General features: G+C 41.1%; 1 protein-coding gene across 1 annotated transcript in view; it reads right to left on the reverse strand.

Moving 5' to 3' along the window:
- Window positions 1-4,965: 4,965 nt before the first annotated feature.
- Window positions 4,966-22,753, reverse strand: part of NEGR1 (neuronal growth regulator 1) — a 1,077,808-nt gene continuing 1,060,020 nt past the window's right edge. Inside the window, exon 7 of the mRNA XM_072649843.1 lies at window positions 4,966-5,974. Within this exon, the coding sequence (XP_072505944.1) occupies window positions 5,850-5,974 (125 nt within the window). The 3' untranslated portion in view covers window positions 4,966-5,849. The remainder of the gene's footprint in view (window positions 5,975-22,753) is intronic.

Genomic DNA, 22,753 nt, shown 5'->3' on the forward strand with positions numbered 1-22,753 from the left:
GAGAGACCATGAGGATTTACTCTGCCAAACCAGAGCAGAAGGGATGGGATGGTTGATCCAACAGAAGCTCCACTTTCTTATTTGGGTGATTCTTGAAATGTCCGTCAGGTGAAACGATCTCTTCAATGAAAAGTCTAAAAGATGTATTCCATCCTGCCACTTATTCTAGTCAACTCTCCACTTATCTGGATTCATACCCTTTGCCAAAGCTTCCTTTCAAACTCTTGAAGTCTCAGATTATAGAGCCATAGAATCCCAGAGCAGGAACTGATCTTATGTGTTCAACCTGTCTATGGATCTTGAACTCTACAAACACCCTTTAGAGGCAGTCTTCCAGCTTCCACCTGAACACTTCCAGAGACAAGGGACTCTCCTCATCATGAGGCAGCCCATGTCATCTGGGATAGCGCTTAATCTTATAGAACTGCTGAGTCATGAGCCAATATCTCTCCCAACCCTCCCACAACCTCTATTCATTACATTAATTTTCAGAATTAAGTATTTGCTGATGTGAATATTGGCTTTGATTTTCCTAATCCATCAAGAACTGTAACATGGGTTTTCACATTTAAAAAAATAATAATTGCCCTAGACATGAGCCATCAGGTTTAGAGAGAAGGCCTCTCAACTTCAGGCACCACCTCTGCATGGTCTGAGAGGTGGAGTTGTGTGTCTTTTCCAGGAAGGATTTGAAGACGCAGAAGTTTAAAGAGGCAGAAATAATGACAACCATACTTTTAAAGCATATTTTCATCTTTTGTTAGAAACTAGAAATGCAAGGACACTGCAAGTTGATTCCAAAGCCAAGTAAGAATACTTTTTCAGATGGGCTACCACATGGAGTTATTGAATCTTTGCCTCTCCCCCACCTCACAACGTTAGAGAGAACACATTCAGTACATCTGTTGAGGAAGCCTGCCTGCTTGGGCTCTTGGCTATGCTGTGAAACTGTGAGCCTGGCCTCAGCCTCCCTGTCGCCCTGCAAAAATCTTCCTTCTTTGCTAAGGCTGGGAAATCCCAGAAGAAGGGTGTAGGAATTCAATAACGCATGGCTCCATTCCATTTCACACCCGTGTCTGTGTGCATTGTCCAATCATTGCTGCCAAGCAGGGTCCAGGTATATCTCCTCCACAAAGCCTTAACCAAACACACACACACACACACACACACACACATTTCTTAATATTCTCTCCTACTTCCAATCTCTTTGCATTCAGACAAGGTTAATACTTATCTGTGAGCCTGTTGCATCTTCCCAGCTGAATGGCAGGTTCTTGAGGGTCAAGACTTGTTTCATTTTTGTTTTACATTCCTAGGGCCTGTCCCAGCCCAGGTTCAGCAGAGCTGCTAACACGTTTGTGGATTGAGTGAACTGCACCTCTCCTGGGGGGAAACATTCTTAGAGTAGAGTTCAGGCTTTCCCACCTGATTGGATTACCAAGTAATATCCCTGAGGTCATGGGCTTATCTTCCTTTCTGTCTTTTGATTAGCATCCCCTGAGTATAGGGGAGGGGAAGCCTTACTGGTGGGAGGTCTTTAACACTTCCAAGTAAAATTAGATTAAATGTGGTGAGTGGTTGGTGGTAATGGGGGAGGGGAGAGGCTGTGATGTGGATGTGTTTGAAACTACGAGACCTCCGGTGATTTTCACTCCGTCTTCCTCCTTCAGAATCCTCCTTCAGGTGAGGGAAATATAGTAGGAAGTGAGAGAACCTTCATATCTAATTGTTCCTTCCAAGTATTTTTAAACCAAGCATTTTAAAATTACTCAATTACTTATTTTTTGAAAACTAACTAACTTTGTCGTCCCCTCTTAGAAGGAAGGCGACATATTTTATATGTGTTTGGAAGTAATGAATGTTCTATGCACAAGTCAGAAAGAGCTCCTTTTTTCTAGTCTTTAAAGAAAATACATATTTAAAGGATCTGAAGACAAATCACTTATTTATGTTAATAGCTATTGAAATGTTATATGTCCACATGCTTCAGGAAGTCGTTTTTAAAAAATTTGACATCTTCTAAAATCAATTCTGAATTGCAAAAGCTTCTACCATCCTGCCCCCCTTGCATGAAATAAATGAATGACATCTAGCTTTGTCTGCCAAAACCAAGCACAGTGGAGACAAGATGGGGAATGTTTCTGTGGAGAATTTCAACCCAATAAGAGCTCATGGGGAAAATTCAGGTCCCCAGACTGGTCCTATTGTCATTTGTCGATTGTGGGGACAGTCTGGTCTTGATTGTCTTGATCATTTTCCCAATTCTCCAGTTTGTTTTGCCAGGAACAGCCTTCAATGAGAGGAATTCTTTTTTCTTTTGGCTAAGTCAGGCATCTGTCAGTGAACATTCTGTACGTGTGTACATGCTATGAGCATTCTCATAAACCTGAGAATGAGGGTATCAGACCAAAATGTTGACAGTTTTAGTAGACTGGAACATCACCCAGACCAATATTAACAGGACTTGATCTTCATGGGGCCTATGTCAATCTTTCTGAGTTACTGTGTAAGGGAACCCTTGTTGGTGTTGAGAGCTGTGTGGTGAAAAGAATGCTAACCCTGAAATTAGGGAGAGCTGGGTTCGAATCCTGCCTCAGATACTAACTGTGTGGCCTTAGACAAGTTTTGTAATATCTGTTGACCTCAGATTCTCATCTATAAAATGAGGGGATGAGGCCTGTTCCAAATTCTAATTCTCTGATTCTTTGGCTTCAGAGCTTGAGGGAAACATGAACCAGATTTTTTACAAATGTAAACTTATCTTAAAAATCACATGTAAAACATTTAAACACACAAAAAGGCAAATGATATGACCTTATTTGAACCAACACAGGGTCCTGTGATTTCAGTTTGTCCAGGGGCCTATTTTAGCATTAGAATACCTCTCCAAGGCAGGCGGAGAATGAATATTGTCATTTCAAAAAGTCCTTTCTAACATAAAAGTACGAGCAGACAGATACTGAGCCATGACAGAAATTCGGTCACACCCTATAAGAAAAACACCTAACTTTAGAAATTTAGAATTAGGATGACTGTAAACTCATTAAAGGACTTGGTTCATGCCTTGATTGACCTGGATGTATCTTGACTTCTGCTCAGTGGATCTTCCAAAGAGGAGCCTGAGATCCTACATGTGCAACAGGAAATCCTGGGAATTAGAGAATGTGTCGTTGTGGTTGTACTGATTCCATCAAGATATCTGAAGAGCAAATCAACTTATGTATGATTCAAGGTGAAAGGTCATGATTTTGTTTGATGGTTCTCGTTTGTTTGTTTGAATATCCTGCTTTCACTGCACCCATCCAAAGGAGTCCCACGATATTTTTACTACTACTACAACGGTGGGGCAAATGCAGAGGGCTAGTCTTGGAGCTGGGAAGACTGAAGTCAAGCCTTGCTCATAACACATGCTATTCTTTGACTCTGACCAAGTCACAAAGCCTGGGTTTTTTTGCAAGAGTGAGAAGTAGCCCTGTAAGACGAAGTTACAGATGACTTACTTACTCGGCTATATTGTGGACAGAGTTTCTCCACATACACTGTTTCAGCAACACTGTTGAAAGCCTTTGTCCACAACAGCAACAAATTCCTGTTGCTAAATATTATTGAATTTCATTTTGCTGCCATTTTATGGAAGAAAAAAATGTTTTGGTCCTTCATTGCAAAATTCACTTTCAATTAAAGGTGATTTATAAAGTATTTTTGTGCCTAAAATTTACTGTGAACACAATTTCACAATTTGGGATGTGTGTGTGTGTGTGTGTGTGTGTGTGTGTATGTGTGCGTGTGTACAGCAGCAGAGGACTACCACAGATTTAAAGATGGGGTTGGGAGGTGGGATGTTGGAGCACACAGTCTCATCCTTTTGTTTTTGCAAATGAGAATATTTGTGGCGTGGGAGGTTTTGAGCTGCCCAAGGTAATGGACTCATAGACCACAGAAGCATGTTGGAGTCCAGGTGCTCAAACTCCAGGACCAGGGATCTTGGTCTTTCCCAAGAGGCAGGAATAGCTGTGTCCTAATTCTGCATGTGTCCTCCCTATGATGTTTTTCTCTCATAGTTAATCATTTAGCTCCTGTGTTAGGATTAGTAGCAAGCACAAAAAATGACTGAGTTCACGCCAACCTCGGTGGGGGTGGAATGGAAAAAGCAGTCAAACGTGGAAACTGGTATTCAAGGCCATAGTGTTACTTTAATAAACAGTAAAACCACAGGAATATTACTGGAGAGTAGCACGTTTCAGGGTAACAGCATTTTTCTTCACTACTGTGGTCCTTGGTTCTTTACAAGAGAAAGCGAAATTTAGTATCCACAATGACTTACAGAATTACCATTTTCTTCATTTCCCATCACTAGTGGCTTATCTTCAACTTACATACATCATGTAAGAAGAAATAAAGCACGCTAATTCAGCCAGGCAGGATTCATCTGAGAGTGGAAGATTTCCCTACAGAATTAGCTCTTTCAGAGACTGGCCTGGGATGGATGGAAAGACATTCTATTCTGCCACCATTGTTGACTGTATACCAAGGTAGAGTTACTGGAATCACAAATCTTGGAGCACACTTTTAAAAAACATAGATAGCCTAGAACCTCACCTGAGAAGGGCTCTCAGATGGCACAGATTCAAACCCATTTGGCCAACAGAAGCACTGTCTACGGTATACTAACTTAACAGCTGCAATACAAACCCAAGTTCATGAGCGGAATCAGTTTGGGAGCAGTGGACAAAAGAACTGCCATATTCTTTGAGGGAGCACAGAACTGGTTTCAACTTGGAAGGGGGAGAGGCCAAAGGACCCACATCCCCGAAAATCTCCTGAAAGATTTGTGCTGTTTTATTTTTCCAAACAAAAGCAAAACAAAAAAATAAAGGGGAAGGGGGATTAATATCTTTTTCCAGAGAGGATACAGATCTTAACTGCATCAACAAAAAATTTACTTTAAATACACCTGACCTGTCCTAGCAGAAAAAAAAGGGGGATCACCCATTTGGGCTTTGGGTAGAGTTCTGAATTGTTTTGTATTCCCCTAATGATGGAGAAAGAGGTATTTTTTTAAAAAAAATACATGTAAGCCAATACCATCTTAGTTCAGGTAGGGCTCAAGGATGGTCAAACTGACTTTCGTGTTCAATTTTCGCATTCACCCCCAAATTCCAAATTTGGTGGAGAGGAAGAGAAAAGTCTTGATTTCTTTATTTGTTTTTGTGAAGGCACACCCATGCTGAACTTACTGGAAAAAAAATAAAGCAGGACTGCATAGCGCAGTTATATTACAAGGCTCATTCTTGAAACCTGAATATCATGCTAGCAGAAAAATCTAGATATGTGGTATATTTTGAAGAAATGGTCTGAAGGCAATTGTATTTGCTTTTGTTTTTCTAAAAAAAAGGAAAAATGCATTTGTGTAAATGGGAAGAAATTTGTTTTTGGAACAGGGAACTAAACGATTGTATTGCAGCCTCAAAGAATCCCATATTCACTGCAATATTCTTTTTTTTGTCGTTTTTTGTTTTTTGTAAACTACGGTCTGCAAGCTAGCAGACCATGACTGAATGCTTTGAAAAGTTGTCGCTTACAAACATGAAATCACAATTAATATCCTCTAAAAGTAATTTCAGAGCTCGCACGTCTTAAAAAAAGGACAATGTGCACGGTAATGCAGCTAATCAAAAAAGGAGTCGAATTAAAGTATTTACATAATGAGCAATCCTACAGAAGGCGATCGTTCCCCGCGTAAGCACTGCTGATCACATCCCACGCTGCTCTGAACAAGCGGTACCAGATTGGATCCAGTCATCGGCACTTCCAGAGAATCCTGACAAGCCTTTGCTGGGTCTGGACATTTATTGTAGAATGACGTCCTTCAGGTAGAGTATGCTGGTGAGAGAGGGCAGTGACAAGACCAGAGACCAGCAAGAGAGCAGGACTTCAGCACTTCCAGTGATTCCGTACTGGGCTGTACTTGGAGCTGGGAAGAGGGAGAAAAGAGGCCAGATATCAGTATGATTCCAGGGAGCCAGGCCCTTTCCCTCCCATGACACTGAGGGACCCTCACTACACAATGACGAAGCCAAGCTTCCCTTTGTAGAGGACTCAGATTGGCCAGCTCCACGGATTTCACATCAGCTGTTCTGCTGGGTCCTGACGCCATCAACATAATGCTCCCCCCTCCATGCCAAGAACCGGGCAACCCTTCCCCCACAGCTTTTCCTCTCTGTTCTTCATCTTCACCAGGAGATTATAAACTCTGTGAGCATGGGGACTGTTTTCTTTTTCTTATTTGTCGCCCAGATTAATACAGTATCTGGCACACAGGAGGCACTGGACAAATGCTTATTGACTGGACTAAAATTGTGTTCATTCTTCGCTGCCAAAGAAGACCATGCCATCAGAAAAATGATGACATGACTTGCACTTGACTTTGTTTTGAGTGAGGGAGGGCTGTGCAGGTCACCAGCCTCACTTCTCCTCCAGAGCCATCTGAATCCAGTGATCAGATGTTCACCAGGATGACTGGAGACAGCACAGGATGCAATGGGGAACCTTGGCTTTTTAGGCTAAGGTCTTTTCAGGTACTCACTTAAAGTGAGGTAATACCCATTCAGTGAATAGGCCTCTTTAAAAGCCCTCTGAGCAAATACCTTGGAGCAGCAGTTTCTCCAAGGTGACTAAAGATTCTCCCCAAAACAAAATATAGCTTGAGAGCTAAAGGGACCTTGGAGGTCATCTGGTCTGCCTCTCATTTTACAGATGGGGAGACTGAGGCCCAAAGTAGTGAAGTGATTCACCAAGGTCACACAGCAATACCAGAAGCAGACGTCAGGACCAGAATGCTTTCAACTATTCTATGCTATCTTATGAGAAGCACAATTTTCTTTCACAGCTTTGGTACATAAGAGGACTTCTGGGACCCAGTTTTAGGAAGACCTGAGTCTATAGCCTGCCTCAGACATACCAGATGTGGGACACTTAACCTTTCTCAGTCTGAGTTTCCTCATCTATACAATGGGCTATTTTCAGGATCAATTCAATTCCCAGACAGTCTTAAAAAACCTTAGTTTAGTTTTAAGCTATTAAAGCTTAAAATGGCACTAAGACTTTGGAATGTGCTCTATGTAAGGTGCTTTGCAAGCCCTCAAGTGATATCAATTGTAATGTATTATTCATTCATTTTCTTCTGTATTTGAGTTTTCTAATATTTGCCAGTGAAGTCAAAGGTAATACAGAATTTTAAGCAAACACCATGAAGCTGGATTTTCATCGGTGCAGCTAGATTCCCCCTAGCTAAGATGTACATTGTAAGAAGCATAATCTTAGCTCTGTGCTTGGGGTCCTACTCATGATGGCTATTTTCTTCTCTCTAGAATATGTGACAGGCAACATGGCACACTGGGAAGAGATCTGGTCTTGGAGTTGGATGTCCTGGGTTCAAATTCTGTTCAAACACATACTGGCTTCATGAGCCAGTCACGTGTCTCAGGGTCCTCATGTACCAATGGCAGGTGCCACTCTGCTGGTAGAAGGCATTTTCTCTATTAATGAGTGTACAGATCTGGTGTACCAAAAGCAAGACATACTTAAAAAAGTAAATATGCGTACTCATGCGGGGTTGATCTTTCATCACCATAAAAAAATGCTGCCTTTTGCCTTTTCTTAATGAAATTTGCATTTCAAGTCCCTCTACTTGATAAGAACATGGATAATGCCATAAAGAAGCCTCTTATTTCTCTCCCTTCACCCCAATCTATAAATGAAAACCAAGTACACTTTTCGGTGCTCAGCCTGTGAATTACCTGCAGGTTGTTTCTAATGGGACTTTCACAAATGGATGTATTGCCAGGCAGTAGGCAAAATAAATTGGTTTGTTTATGTCTATTCAGGAATTAGGGAAGAGGAAAACGACACTTGTTCCCCCCAACAGAGAATTTCATTGACAGTATATATGCAAACAAGGTATTGTAAGGGGAATGTGATTTGACTTCTAGGGATATTACTCTGAAGCATATACAAAACCAAATTACACATTTAGTGGCCTTATTTTCATCACAAATTAGCAAAAAATAAAGATGATAAAAGAACTTCTATTGCTGGGCAAATAGCTTTCCAAGGCCTGGTTTAATAGACATAAAGGTTCAGAGTTTGAAAATGATAAAATAAATGAATAAACAAAATAAGAACTAAACAACTTCAACTTTTTACTTATGGTCTAGAAACCTCTCTTTCCCTCCCTCTCTCTTTCCTTTCTTTTTACCTTTCTCTCTCCCTCCCACCTCTTTCCTTCCTTCCTTCTTCACTTCCTTCTTCCTCTTCTTTAAAAATAAGTATTTAATCAGCATTGAGTGCACTTGCAGAACTGCAAAATGGCAAAGTTGGAAGTTACATTAGTCATGGTCTAGTTTAGCTCCTCTCTGACCAAGAATCTTCATACCATCATGAACATCCTTTGCTCAAAGTCCTGTATTGATGAGACCACTGTCTCTTAAGGAAGTCCATTTTATTTTTGGAAAGCTCCAATTGAAGTCCCTTTTCCCCATCCCTCCCTAATTGAGTCATCTGTCTCTTTTCAGTTCCAACCCCTGATCCTAATTCTGCCTGCTCCCTGATACCCCTGACCAAACTGAAGTCTGATTCTATTTACCAGCATCAGGGCTCTTCTGATACAATTGATCTGATCACTGCTCTCTTTCATTTTAAGGTGAGGAACCATGAGATTTTGTGACTAAGCAATCATGCTGGACTGTGGGCAATGGGCAACTCTCCACTTTCTGGCATCTGTACCCCAACTAGTCTTTAGTGTGAGTTTACATATCTCCCCTTCAATAACAAGACATATATATCCTCTTTCATGTTCCTGAGTGGGTAAGGGTTACTGGGAAGGGGCTCTGCTGAGCTGTTGGTTTGGAGAAGTAACTGGGAAACTCTTTGAGTTGGTCAGAGGATGGTTTGGAATAACAGATGCTGCTAAGATCCAGACCTCAAGTTACCCAAATGGTTTGGCTCTTGTCTGAAAGTGCAATGGATCTCTTCCTTCTTTTTCTCTTAGGAGGCGACGCTTAGCAAAGAAAATCTAGAATCTCTTTCCAATTTCTAATTCTGCCTCTTCATAACAGTATAGATAAGGTAGTATTTATAGAGCACTTGAAGGTTTGTCAATTATCATATCAATATGATCTCATTTAATCCTCACAAGAATCTTGGGAGGTAGGTTATATTATTGTCCTCATTTTACAGGTGATAATACTGAGGCAGAGAAGTTAAATGACTTTTTCAGGACCACATAACTACTAAGCATCTGAGACAGGATTTGAAATTAGGTCTTCCTTCAGGACTGTACCCTGTCCATTGTGTCATATATCTTATTTTTCATGCATGGGTTGCATACAGAATTGTCCTCATTATGTTACTACATGGTAAATAACATTGCTAATGTACTAATAATTAAAAATGAAGTTTTATTAGTAAACAAAAACATGTGTTTTTATACTGCCCCAGGTACATTTTATATGTGTTAGAAGTTCTGTGTATGCGCAGTGCCATTAGTCGGTGAAAGAGACTGTGGTAAGTACCATGAGGGACTTTCTCTATCACTTTTAGTTGAGGTTTAACATAAGCCAAGACAATCAGAGAATCTAAGGCCAGGGCTCATCAAGGAAGAGGTCTGGAGGTTTGGGACAGTCAGTTAGCTAATCTACATTTACTGACGTGGTGGCAGGGATGGTCTCATTCTTTGCCTTTGTATCTCTATCCCTTAGCCTAGCACGTGGCACATAATAGACAATAACTAGTATTCTGACATATCCGTATTATATGTGATACGTAAAGTATAATATATATTATAATAGTTAAATGATTGAGTGAATCAAAATCAATAAGAACTTTCTGTTACCCTGTTAATGTCAGGAAGTTGCACCGAACCTCAGTGCTTCAATGTACTGAGTTAGAGTGTCCATTCCTTTGCTCCATCAAGAAAGTAGAAAAGAAGGAGGAAGAACTGGTTTTGTAATAGGAAGCAGTGCTAGGTCAGACTGGGTAAAATGAGGCTGAACTCAAGGATTGCTGTCTTATATTTCTTTGCCTTGGTTCTTCACATTTTAAAGAATGACTGTTTTTCTGAAGCTGATTTGGCCCAAGCTGGTAATCCTCATTTTTTTCTTTTAATGGAAGACCACATTTTTATTTCATTGGTATTCTCATTGTGGAAATTCACTCTACCAATGCAGATCAGCAACTCTTTTTGTGTTTTTAAAGACTGAGTGTTCTTATCTTCTCTAGGCTAGAAATAAACTGTCAGTTTACCAGTCTGATTTCACAGAAGCTTTAGCCAGCTCCATTTCTAACCAGAGTTGGTTCATCCTACCCTAGGTAACCTAGTGGACCCTTGCTCCCAGAGGCTCACCACACACCAATGCTAGACTTTGTCAGCCATCCAAACTGCCCAAACCCCTGCCTACCAGAACTCCTTAACTCTAGACCTCTGCCAGTCTATGCCTCTTTGGTAAGAAGAACTAAAGATATACCCCACATTCTGAAACTTATAGTCTTAGCATTTCCTATGGAAGCAATATGGAAGGTGATCTGGGAACCAATGTGGGTTACCAAGAAGGGTCCAACTAAAATGGAGTTCAGGCAGGTACGATGTTTTCCAGGCCTCCAGAGAACAGTCCAATCTGGACTTTAACAGCAGTCTTACATCTCGTTGGAGGCTGATTATCCTTTCCAATCATTTGCAGCTGCTGCATGTGACTTCTGTCTTGGCAAGTTTCCCTTGTCTTGCTACAATTTTTATTTTTAGGCAAGTGCTGAAAGTGTGAAATATTGAATTTTGGTACAAGACCAATTCCTCTTCTCTGTAATTCCCCTCAATTCCTCATGAGTTAACAGACCAAGTTTTATTCATCAAGGAGAAGTATTCTTAAAGCAATGATCTGTGATCTTAAGATACTTTAGTTATCTCCATCAATTCCACTTTTCTTGGAACAACAATCAGAGCAACCACAACCACCACCAACAGTGACCACAACAAATCAATCACTCAAAGCTAGTAGCACCAAGGCTAGGGACGGCAGTGCCGCCATATTGTTGCAGGGAATTCTAGTCTTAGAGAGTTGCCCAGGGTAGAGGTGTCCAAACCTGGCCCACAAGAGGACTATATTTCCTGAAGCAGCCCCCTCCGCTGCAGCCTGAATCAGAGTAAGATGGAATTGAAGATTATTGAGCACAATAAAGAAAAATACAATAAAACATCAATAATATTACATTTTCAAACTAAGTCTATATGGGACCTCCAGGGATCCTTACCAAAAGCCTGGTGGCCCCTGTTTCAATTGGAGTTTGACACCCCAGGTCTAGGGGCAGCTAGGCGGTACAGGGGATAGCCTGCTGGACCTTGGGTCCAGAAGATCTGAGATCAAATTCAAACAGGACTGAAAATGACAAGAGCAACAAACCTTGGTCCACAGCCCTGTGACCCCTTAGCCTGCACTCATTAGGGGCAGGATTTGAACACAGTTTCCTTGATTTTGACAGCAGCCACCACCAACAAAAGTTTACATTTCAATGGAAAGTGAAAACTCACTACAAAACAATGGCACACCAGCAATTTTAGTGATTAATGTCAATTTAACATGGGCAAACATTTATTTAAAAAGGAATTCTGTCCTGGTTAGGACATCATATTGGTAGCAAATCTGAGAGTGATCGGACATGAGATTTCATTGGTCCAGGGATCTCCTGGATGAGGAAAATCCCTCTACCAGAGCAGGTTGGCACTTGCTCTGGAATTCTTAGCCTTAGAGAGTACCTGGAGATTTGAGTCTGAGCAACTTACTGAGGGTCAAAGTTCAGTATGCTGTGCAATCTTGATTAGCAGCAAATTGTGGGAGGAGATGGCCCTGATGACTTAATCACTGCTTCTTCAGCTCTGTTCCTCTTGGGTGAAGGAAATGTCTCAGACCACCACCCTTTCTAATGAAGCATTGGAATCCATGGTGTCATGGTCTAGCTCTGAGGCAGCTTAATTAAACCTGGAGTTAGGAAGACTGAGTTCAAATCAGACCTTAGTTATGAACTCACTGTGTGACCTTGGGTAAGTCATCTCAGTTCCAATTTCCTCACCTGTAAAATGGGGCTTACAGTGACAACTACTCCCCATGCTCATGAGAACAAAAGCCTTCACTTATTTTATAGATGCTAGATTTCATTCCCACAGAGAGGTGAACAACCCATCACTTTTGAGTGGGAAATGTATATGGACAGAAAACTACCGGTGATACGGCACATATAGAGTTAGGCCCATTCATTTGGTTAGTTCAGTTCATTTTACCTGGCATTTATTAGGTATCCACTGCGTGCCAGCCACTGTGGATTCACAGATAACCCAAAACAGGTCCTGCCTTCAGGGAGGTTATATCTTCTTGGATTTGTTTAACTTTCTTTCTTTGTCACAAAGAACTGTTCCATTGGACATTGGTACTGGGAGGTGGGGAGTATTTAGTGTGAAATTACAAGTGATAAAAATGTAAATGATTTGAAGAAGACTTTTTTTTGAAGAGGGATATTTGATTAGGAATCTATCTGGTTTCCCTTGAACCAATAAGTTATTGTCCTACATAGGAAGTTTTCCTGAACACTTGTGCCTCAGTCCATGGATAAGCTGCCAAATGGATGCTAAACGGGGTCACTGATTCTTTAGGGTCCTATTATTTTTACATGTATCCTTCCCACAAACAGTCCCCTAAAGATGGGTTATGGGAATGCCAGCAGGAAAAGGGGTCTTGCCATTGGGATCAGCCAGTGAGTGGGCCCAATGTGAGGGGAAACAAAAGTCCAGGCCCTCAACATTGTATTATAAACAGAAGAATGCTGTTGGCATTATACTCTAGTCAGGCCAAATTTGGGGCAGGGGGGGCAATTCACAAGTACCTTATGAGGGGGTCACAGGATGTGAGCATCTTAGTGAAAGTGATGGAGTCAACTGTCTCAAACTCACAAAATCTTAGAAAGGATGTGAAGAGGCACTGAGGGACATGGGAGTGAATAGGTGAACTGTGTTAACATTTTGTAAACGTTGGCATGCACCGTTTTGTGACATATTGTAAATAATGAAGTAGAAGGCCTTTTGCTTATTTGGATGCTTGTTTTTTATTGTGGTTACTAGGTTTAGATTTTTTTAATAAAAAAAGTCTTTTGCAAGAATACATTGATTACAAACTCTGGGTGGCTGGGCAGTCTGCCATTTTGGTTATGGATCTCCAGTGTCTGGAACATTGCCTTGCACAATGATGCTTAAGAAATGCATGTGAAATTGGACTGGACTATGTGCTACTTTAGTATCTGGCCATCTGAATATCCATCTCTATATTATAAATCCTTTCCTATGTAGTCACCACCCATTTTCCTTACCTAATGAGCACCTAAAATCATAAGCTCAAAGATTAGAGGTAGGAGGAGCTGCAGAGGCATTTGTCCAACACTGCCATTTTACTGATCATGAAAGTGAGGCCTTGGGAGGAAAAGGGACTTCTCCAGGGCATCCAGATAGGACTGTAAGCAGTCAGACACATTTCATCCCAACCCTCGGTCTGCAGATCTAGGCTTCTTTTCACTGCTGTTGCTTCCAGGCCAGTACTTTTCACATGGATACAGCAGTTGTGGGCTTCTCTTGAAAGCCTGTGCCTCCTACAAAAGAGAGGGCTGGCCTTGGAGACCCCTGGGTCACATTCTCCCTTGGACACTTCCTGGTTGTGTTACTCTGGGTAAATTACTTCTCAATGCCCCAAGCACCTCTCGAGGACTAAATAGTAGATGAATACCCAATTTATATCAATGGAGGGAGTTTCTGCACTTATGATAAATAACAGACCTAGACTGATACCCCCTCCCTCTATTCCTCACTCAATCGAAATTGACTGTTTTCTGTAGCTTTCTTCTTCCCCTTTCACTCCTACCACTATCTGGTGTGTCATTCAAACTAGTAGCCCTGAGTGGGCCTAGGAGATTGGACTCCCAATGAGGTCTGTGCCATTAAATGAACTCCAAATCTAGTCTTTGGCCATTATCTAGTGCCTTTTTGTTGGTAAACACTAATGCCACCTCTCTATACAACGACATCCTAGCCTAGAGGAACTTCTCCCCTGGAGTTTACTCTCCTCTTCCCCACTTCTAGAATACAGTTTTAAGAAAGTCCCACCTTTTCTCTCTAGTCTCCTCCTCCATAACCTCTTCCTACTGCCTCTTCCAGTCTGTTCCATTCCCTACCCTCCTCTAGTTCTGGAACCATGACCAAAACCATTCTGTCATTGTTCCTGGATGGGTTATATCAATACAATGCCCTTTAGCTTCACTTTCTAGAAAACTTTCTGGATCAAAGTGTTCCTCCCTGACCAATACTCTCCCATGGTTATATCTCCATAATCAGAATGGGAGCTCCTTGGGGACATTGCCATCCTTGTGTATGTGTTTGTATTGTGAGTACTTCTTTTAGTGCTTGGCACACAATAGGTGCTTAATAAATACTTTTTCATCAATCATTCATTATGTTCAATACAAATTGTTTCTCCCTAAAAAAAAAAAAAGTAAGCTCCTTGAGGGAAAAGACTGTTTTGTTTCTGTTTGGAATCCCTAGCACAGAGCTCAGGTCCTGGCATCCAGAGCTCAGGTCCTAGCATCCAGCTGGTGCTCAGTAAATGCTTGTTATTGACTAATCATTAGGAGATCCCTAGAACACAAATCTTAGAGAACGTATCTCTGGGATGTGCTTCAGTGCTTCTAATCAGACTTGAGAATATTCAGGAATGATAACCCTCAGAAACATTTATCTGTGGAGAGGACTGAGGCATGTTCTCTTGTGGTCCAGATGTTGGCCACCTAATAGTACCTCACTTCAATCTAGCTTCCTTCAAGATGTAGCTCAAATGCAATCTTCTTCCAGAAGCCTTTTCCTGCTAATGCCCTATATCTGAGGTTGTAGTTCCCATGTGCACCATTGACAAGCTGTCTATTGTTTTCCCCAGTAGAATGTGAGCTCTTTGAGGGCAGGGTCAGATAGTCCTACTGTGTGATCCTGAACTAGGAATAGCACCTGCTTCCCAGGGCTAATTTGGGATCCAATGATGTAACAAACCTTAAAGCTCTCCAAAATTCAGTTGTTCTTAATCTTATTCTTAGTTTCTATTTAAATAGTATTTGAATGTCACCAAACTGCTCTGTGCAGATCCTTCCTAGATTGGGGTCGACGCAGCAGAATCCCATAGAAATCCTTCTCCTGCTCGCAGAGCTCTGGGACGTTAGATGAGCTCTGTAGCCTGAGCAGCTTTGTCTGGATAAATAAATACTGCAGAAACCCATCCTCCTGTATATAATAAGCCATTATTTGTTATTTAAGTTTCTCACACCACGTGCCAGGCTTCTAAGGCTTCCAATACATCTTCACTAATGACATTTCGCTTCATTAAATGTCTGTAGTATGTCCGAGTCATCCCCTAATAGAGACTGATCCATGGGAGGGCTGAGGTCATATCTGCTCAGTGATTACCCCATGGGCTCTCCATGTGCTGGTATAACCAAAGATTCAGGATATATGTAGCCACCATTGTGCGACTGAATCAGATCCACCATTTACCCTGAAGGCAGACACCAGAGTCGTACAAATCACGGAGGAATCGAAGTGTCTGGTCAATTCACTGGGAGACTGGAGAGACTCATAGCTCTTCCCTCCATCCTCTTTCTTTCTCCTTTTCCTTCTTCAATATTTAAGTACTTACTATTTGCCAAGTCTTGCAGATACAATCAGAAAGACCTGAGTTCAAATTTGGTCTCATACCCTAGCTGAATGACCCTGAGCAAGTCAATGAACTCTCATCTGCCTCAGTTTCTTAAATTGCAAAATAGGGATAATAATGGCATCTGCCCTTCAAGGCTGTTGTGAGGATTACATGAAATGATATTTGTAAAGCCCTTAGCACAACAGATAAAGCACTTGGGACAAAGTTGATGCTTAATAAATGCTGGTTTTCACCTTGCTTCTCTTCTGTTCGGCCATGTTATAGGATTCGGGGTCATTTTGTGCTGGATTAGCGATCGCTTACAATGATCTCTCAAAGACCCCTCCAGCAGACTTTTCACCTGCTCATCTGAGTTACTCAGATTAATAATATTAATGTATTTGTATATATAATGTAATAATACTGAGTATTAATAATACTCATTAATTCATCTCATTTATTGGAAAGCATCAAATGTATAAAGTGCATGACTTCTACATACCATGGTCTGTAGGACTCTCAAAATCATCTATACAATTAATAATAGCTGACATTTATTGGGTCATTTAAAAAGCTTTATACGTTACATGATTTGATCTTGACAGTTCTATAACATGATGCCCTTTTTACCTTTATAAGTAAGAGCTTGAACCTGAGGTTCAGAGAAGTTAAATGACTGGCCCAAGGTCCCACAGGGAATAAAGTTTCTGAAGTATGATTCCAACCTGAAACCCCCCATTCCATTATACTCAGCATGCAAAATATTTCATGTTAGTATTTAAATACAAATAATTCAATAATCACATTAATTTGTTAAGTGTAAGAACAGTGTAGTAGAGAGAGGGATGGCCTCAGGGTCAGGAAGACCTTGGTTTGAATCCAGCCTCAGATACTTTACTACTTTTGTGACTTTGAGGACACAAGCCCTCAGAACCTCAATTTCTTTACTTGTAAAATGAGGATATTGGATGTGATAACTTCCAAGGTGTTTTTTTAGCTCTACATCTATGAAGCATGTCAATTTTTAGCACTAACAAAGTATCAGATATGCATTTTATAGTTTGAGAATTACATGTGGAGATCTGAGGTCTACCAGGTTTAAATTCAACTCAATTAAAACACCATTTACTACCATACCATATGGTTATATTATGAACACTATTCCCAGCAAGGGTACCACCAGCTTTCCTGTCACCCATGTTCACCACGTAGGTGTCCCCTTTGACTCCCCACTCTTCTAAAGCCCTCCAGTCCAAGCCATTTCTGCCTCTATGACATTTCTCACCTCTACCACCTCCTCTTTTCTCACATAGCCACCACCCTGGCACCACCCTGGCACCACCTCTTACCTGACTATCACAATCCTCATCTACCTGCTCATTCTATCCCTTTTCCAATCTAGATGCTAGAATAATTTCCCCAAAGTCTGGCCCTCTGACCATGTCATGTTGCCTAACTCAAACTCTTATGGCTTGCTATGGATCAAGTTCAAAGTCACTTTTTGGCATTTTAAGCCTTTCCCAACCCAACTTTTCAGCCATGTTACATATTACTAGTCTTGATTTGCCCTAGAGAGACTAGCAAACTAGACTTCTCACTATTCTTCATACGTAGCACTTTATGGACTTTGCATTGGCTCTTTTCCATTCTTAGAATGCTGCTGCTGTTCAATTGTGTCCAACTCTATGGGACCTCATGGACTTTCCCTCTAGGCTTTTCTTGGCAAAGATGCTGGGATGGTTTGTCATTTCCTTCTCCAATGTGTCCCCATTGTACATATGAGAAACTGAGGGGTTAAGTGATTTTCCCAGGGTCACATACCTAACTAATGTTAGAGTGATTTGAACTTGGGGACTCCAGGCTCAGTGCTCTATCCACTGTGCCATCTAGGGGCCCAAAGACTCTCATACTTTAGTTAGACCTTGTTCTACTCATGCTCAGACTGCCAGTGCTGAGGAGATGGTTAACTTTTCTATACAAATAGTATGCCACTGGCAGCAGTTAACAGGACATACTCTTTGAGCTTCTTCTTCAGGGGTCATAGATTGGTGTTGTTTAGTACATCAGGTCATATTTGCGAGATGCATCCATGGCATCGATCTGAAGCTGTCAGAAGGGTATAACAGTGGATAGAGCTCTCAACCTGGAGTCAAGAAGACCCAAATTTAATTCCAGCTCGAGACGCTTAAGGATTCTGTGATCAGGCATTTAACCTCTGACTGCCTCAACTTCTTAATCTGTCAGATGGAGAGAACAGTAGCATCTGCCTCTTAGGGCTGTTGTGAGGATCAAATGAAATTATATTGGTAAAGTACTTTGCAAACCTTAAAATACTCTCTTAGTGCTAGCTCTTCTTCTCCTTCTCTCCCTCCTTCTCTCTCTCTTGTCCCTCCTCCTCTTCTCCCCCTTCTTCTCTCTCTCTTCTCCTCCTTCTTCTTCTTCCTCATCACACTGCCACAGAATTTCAGGGTAGGAAGGGACCTGGGTAGCCATCTCACCCAATGCATACCTAAACAGCATCTCCTCTGCAACATGCCCAGCTATCCAGCCTTTGCTTGCATACCTCCAATGGAGGGTACCTCATTACCAATCATGGCAGCCCTTTGCACTTTGGGACAACTTTCATTTTTAGGAAGTTTGCCCTGTAGTTTAAATGTGTCACTTTGTAGCTTCTACCCATTGCTTGAACTCAGCATTCTGGGATGGAGCGAAACATGTTGAGAGGAACTGAAAACATGACCTGCCTTCATGAAGACCACTGTCTAAACATTTCAATTCATAGCTGTCTGACATTATCCAAACTAATCCCGAATGATCAAGAAGGATTAAGAATTCACTGGGAGTAAACTCAGCTGATATTTCTGCTGTCCAGCCGTAGGTGGGGCCTTCAAAGAACCCACTTAGGCATACTGTCCCTCCTCCAAGTCAAGAGCTGCTCTACTTAGGTATTTTCCTCCCAATGCCTGGCAGATAAAGGGAATTCAATAAAAGAACTGCTTGTTAATAGATGCACTGAACAGAGGTCTGGATCCCCTCCCCCACCTCTACAACCCATATTATCGAGTCATTCTCACTCTTCACAAAGCTCAAACTATCCTCTGTTTCCCCTGGGAGAGAAGTGTGCGGGGGTTACAGAACTGAAGTAGGATGTGACCTCCCTTAAGAGCACTGTGTTTCCTCTGTTTAAGTTAGTTTGGAGAAAAGAGGTAATTCTAGGCAATCCCAAGGGACCAAGGGCACCCTGACCCAGGTTGGCACTAGGTTGAAAGCTGAGCCTTGGCTCGAATATTGAGCCATAATTAAGGAGGGATGCTGGGCTTTTCTCTTCTCAGCACCAACATGGAGAAGATGCTAAGAGCAGGTAAAAACAACTGCACTTTGTACCTCATTAGCAAGAAGAATTGGTGCAAATTAGAAGCTTACAGAAGGGGCTTTTGTGAATATCTTCTCAAGTTCGCCCTATCATGCTCCTTTCCTCTCCCCTCTGCCTCCCATGGCTCACATCGAGTTGGTTCAAAGGGAACTCTGAGAGCTTCATAGCCCAGCCCCCTTCACTGGAAGGCCAAAGCCCAGGGAGCTTTAGTCCTGAATCTCCCAGGTCATGGGCAGTAAAGGTGCAATTTCAATCTAAGTTTTATAGATCCAGAATTCTTCCCACTGTGACATATTCAGGCCTGTTTACCTTGATAGTGACCAGATAGTACCCTCAGCTCTCTGTGTACTTGGGGCTTTATATCTTGGTGTTTAAATTCTCTATGCAATGTATTCCTACACTCCCCTTCTACTCCATGGTATCCATTCTAGCAGCAGAAAGATGAGGTTTCTCCCCACCATAGGATCCTATGACTTGGGGCTCCCAATATCCATCCAAGATCTGTGCCCTCCTTATTGTCCCCAAAGGCTTATCTTGGGTGGGTCTTGTGTTGCTCTCCCAAGATACCAGAATTCCTAGATAGTGGTCTATGCAATAACCACTTGGCTCATCTGCCCTTTGTTTTCAACATTAGAACTCAGTACATGGTTCTCTAAAAACTAACACCAATATGCTGCACATTCCCTGAGGACAGAGAACACATCCTATAGAGTTTGCATCTTTCAAAGTAGTCATTATAGCTTATGTATAGTTGGTAGGTACTTTTAGAATCAGAAGGGATCCAAGCAGCCTCCTAGTCCAATCCATCCCTCTCATCCCCAAATACTGGCTACAGTACACTCATCAGTCATCACCCACTTTCTGCTGAAGAATTCGGAGCCTCCACCAGTCATCATCTTTCGAGGCAGCCCATTCAGCCTTTAGAGAGCTCCAATTGCTAAGAAATGTTCCCTGAAATCAAATCCAGATAGAGCTCTTTGCAAATCCTACCCATTTGTTGAATGAATGAATGGTATGTAAAATCAACAAAACTGCCCTGCTGGGGGATATTTGTGTACAGCTTGACCTCCTCCATTCAGGACCCAGGAGAGTTCACTGAATTCTCCCACCTCTAGGAGTTCTACATTAACTTTTTCAGTTGTTAGCAGTACATGCCCTTAGCAATAATAATTTTTGAAAGAAAGAACATAAAAGCCTAATTAGAGCTGGTGCCTTTTCTTATAGATTTCTGTGCTAGGAATATCACCTGCTGAGTTACACAATCATCATTTTCATTTCTGCTACACCAGCAACATTGCCTAACGAAAGTTTGGTATTCTATTTATTGTATTTTTTAAATATTTAAAGGCAGGCACAAGTTCTGACCTTTTTTTCATTGTAATTTCAGCTCCCCAATACACGCTCTTCTAAATAATCTTGAAATGCTTTGCTATCATAGACCTGGACTGACTTTCATTTCTGCATAGGGAGATCAGATTTATAAAATAAGAAATAGGAAAACTATTCTGGAAGAAAAGATGGGCACATTTTTTGAGAAGAAGAAGAGTTGAGAGAGAAAGACATAAATTAAACACATATTTGGCCTTTCTAATTAAGGACAATCCATGCAAAGTATGGAGTTTTTAAAGGTTGTAAAATATCCAAATAAATGAGTATTCCCCATGAAAGTTCATCAAATGTTTTTATTTGAAGAAAACAATGTACTAATTACTTGGATATCAACAACACTGCAGAATGTCATATCCACCACAAGAAAAAGTGCATTCATTGAAATCTCCATACTAGAAAAGTGAAGTAGATGAAAAACACCCATTGCTTAGACTAACTTGCATCTGGGTGGGCAGAGTACAAGTCAATGACAAGTTCCATAACTGACTAGGTAGAGGAGTTTTAGATGGATTCAGCAGAGGAGTTCTTACAATGAATCTGTACTGCAAATACACATCTTGCTAAGTACTCATACTCTGGTGAAATGATGCGGTTGCAAACACGTGAAACCATGAGCTCATGAGAACCAGAATATTGGGAAAATCAAAATAAGTAATCAAGAGATACATGGCGAATTTATATAGCTTGTATATTACCGAAAACAAATTGTGAGAAAACAATCATGGCGTGTCACTATTTAGGGAAAGGCTGAACAAGTTGTAGGATATGAATGAAGTGGAATGTTACTGTTTTGTAAGAAATAATGAATGAAGAAAAGTTCGGGAAAAGTGACCCAAAAGGAAGCAGAAACAGAAAACTGTTACACACAGAGATGATGTTATGTAAGTACTACCACTATCAACCAACTGATCGAAACTAAATCTTGTAAAATTATGATGACCAAGCTTAGGCCTAAAAAGAGACACGAAAGACCCATGCCACCCATTTTTTACCAAGGTAGGGGGTTTGGGGTGTAGAATACTACATCTAATGTCTGAATCATTCAGTGGGTTAGTTTTGCAGAACTCTATTCTTTCTCTCTCTTGGTGCTCTGGGAGGTGAGACAGAGGAGATGCATTGGGAAATGTAGGTGATGTTATAACACAAGGTATCAGTAAAATGTAGAATTTTAAAAAGTAGTCGTATAGAAAATATCATTCCAATCTCCATCCTGAGAACAGATGAAACATTCTCCTTTCCTTTCATCAAGAAGTGTGGATAGGTAGTCAGTATTTTTCATATGTAGTTGATCTTCTTTTTACTGGTTTTTTGGTTTGCTAACAAGAAACGATTTAAGTCTTAGGGGAGTAAATGTTCACTGCGCATAACTGGAATGCAAAGACAAAAGGTATCAGTACAATATTTTATTTTAAAGGAATAGGTAAATCATAAAGGACTTTTATGATGGGGATAGGCAGTGTTCCTAATGAATAGAGAGCCAGCCTCCAAGCTTAGAAAGCCAAGATTTAAGCCCTGACCCTCACCAGTAGGATAACCATGGATTTTCTGGTTTCTGAGGTCCCTTACAACCCTAGCTCTGTAATCCTATCAAGTTGTATATCAGTCCTGACTGTGATTAGTATGTTCATCTTTGGAAATGAGACATTTTGCTGCTTGTGTTCTCTTGGGATAAAAAGTCATAAAAGACAAACAAACCCTTACTAGAAAGTGGAATGTTTAATAGCTAATAATGGAAAATGATTATAATAAATATAATTTTTACATAATAGTATAGGCCAGATGCTGTGCTAAGTGCTTTACAATGATCTCATTTTATCCTTACAACAACTGTGTGAGGTAAGTGCTAATAGGATCTCCATTTTACATCTGAGGAAACTGAGGCAGAGGTTAAGTGATTTTCCCAGGGTCACATAGCTTTTAAACATCTGAGATTGTAAAGGAACTTAAGTCATCCTGACTCCAGGCTCAGTACTCTATCTACTCCACTACCTAGTGGCCTCTGATGCTGTATGGACTTCTGTTTCCCACTTAATGTTACCACATCCACCACCATTTCTAATCATGCATATTTTAAAGTTAGAATGCAACTGTGAAAATCTCCCTGGAACTGAATGTGTCCCAGCAACCTGTCATAATGTCAGTTGGCAAGACTGGATCCGATGCTCCTTTGGTTTCATGTTCCTAGGAGAGGACTTTGCCATCATCTCCGGGAAGGATGACTAAT

This window comes from Notamacropus eugenii, chromosome 2 (genome assembly GCF_028372415.1).
Source record: "Notamacropus eugenii isolate mMacEug1 chromosome 2, mMacEug1.pri_v2, whole genome shotgun sequence".
NCBI lineage: Eukaryota > Metazoa > Chordata > Mammalia > Diprotodontia > Macropodidae > Notamacropus > Notamacropus eugenii.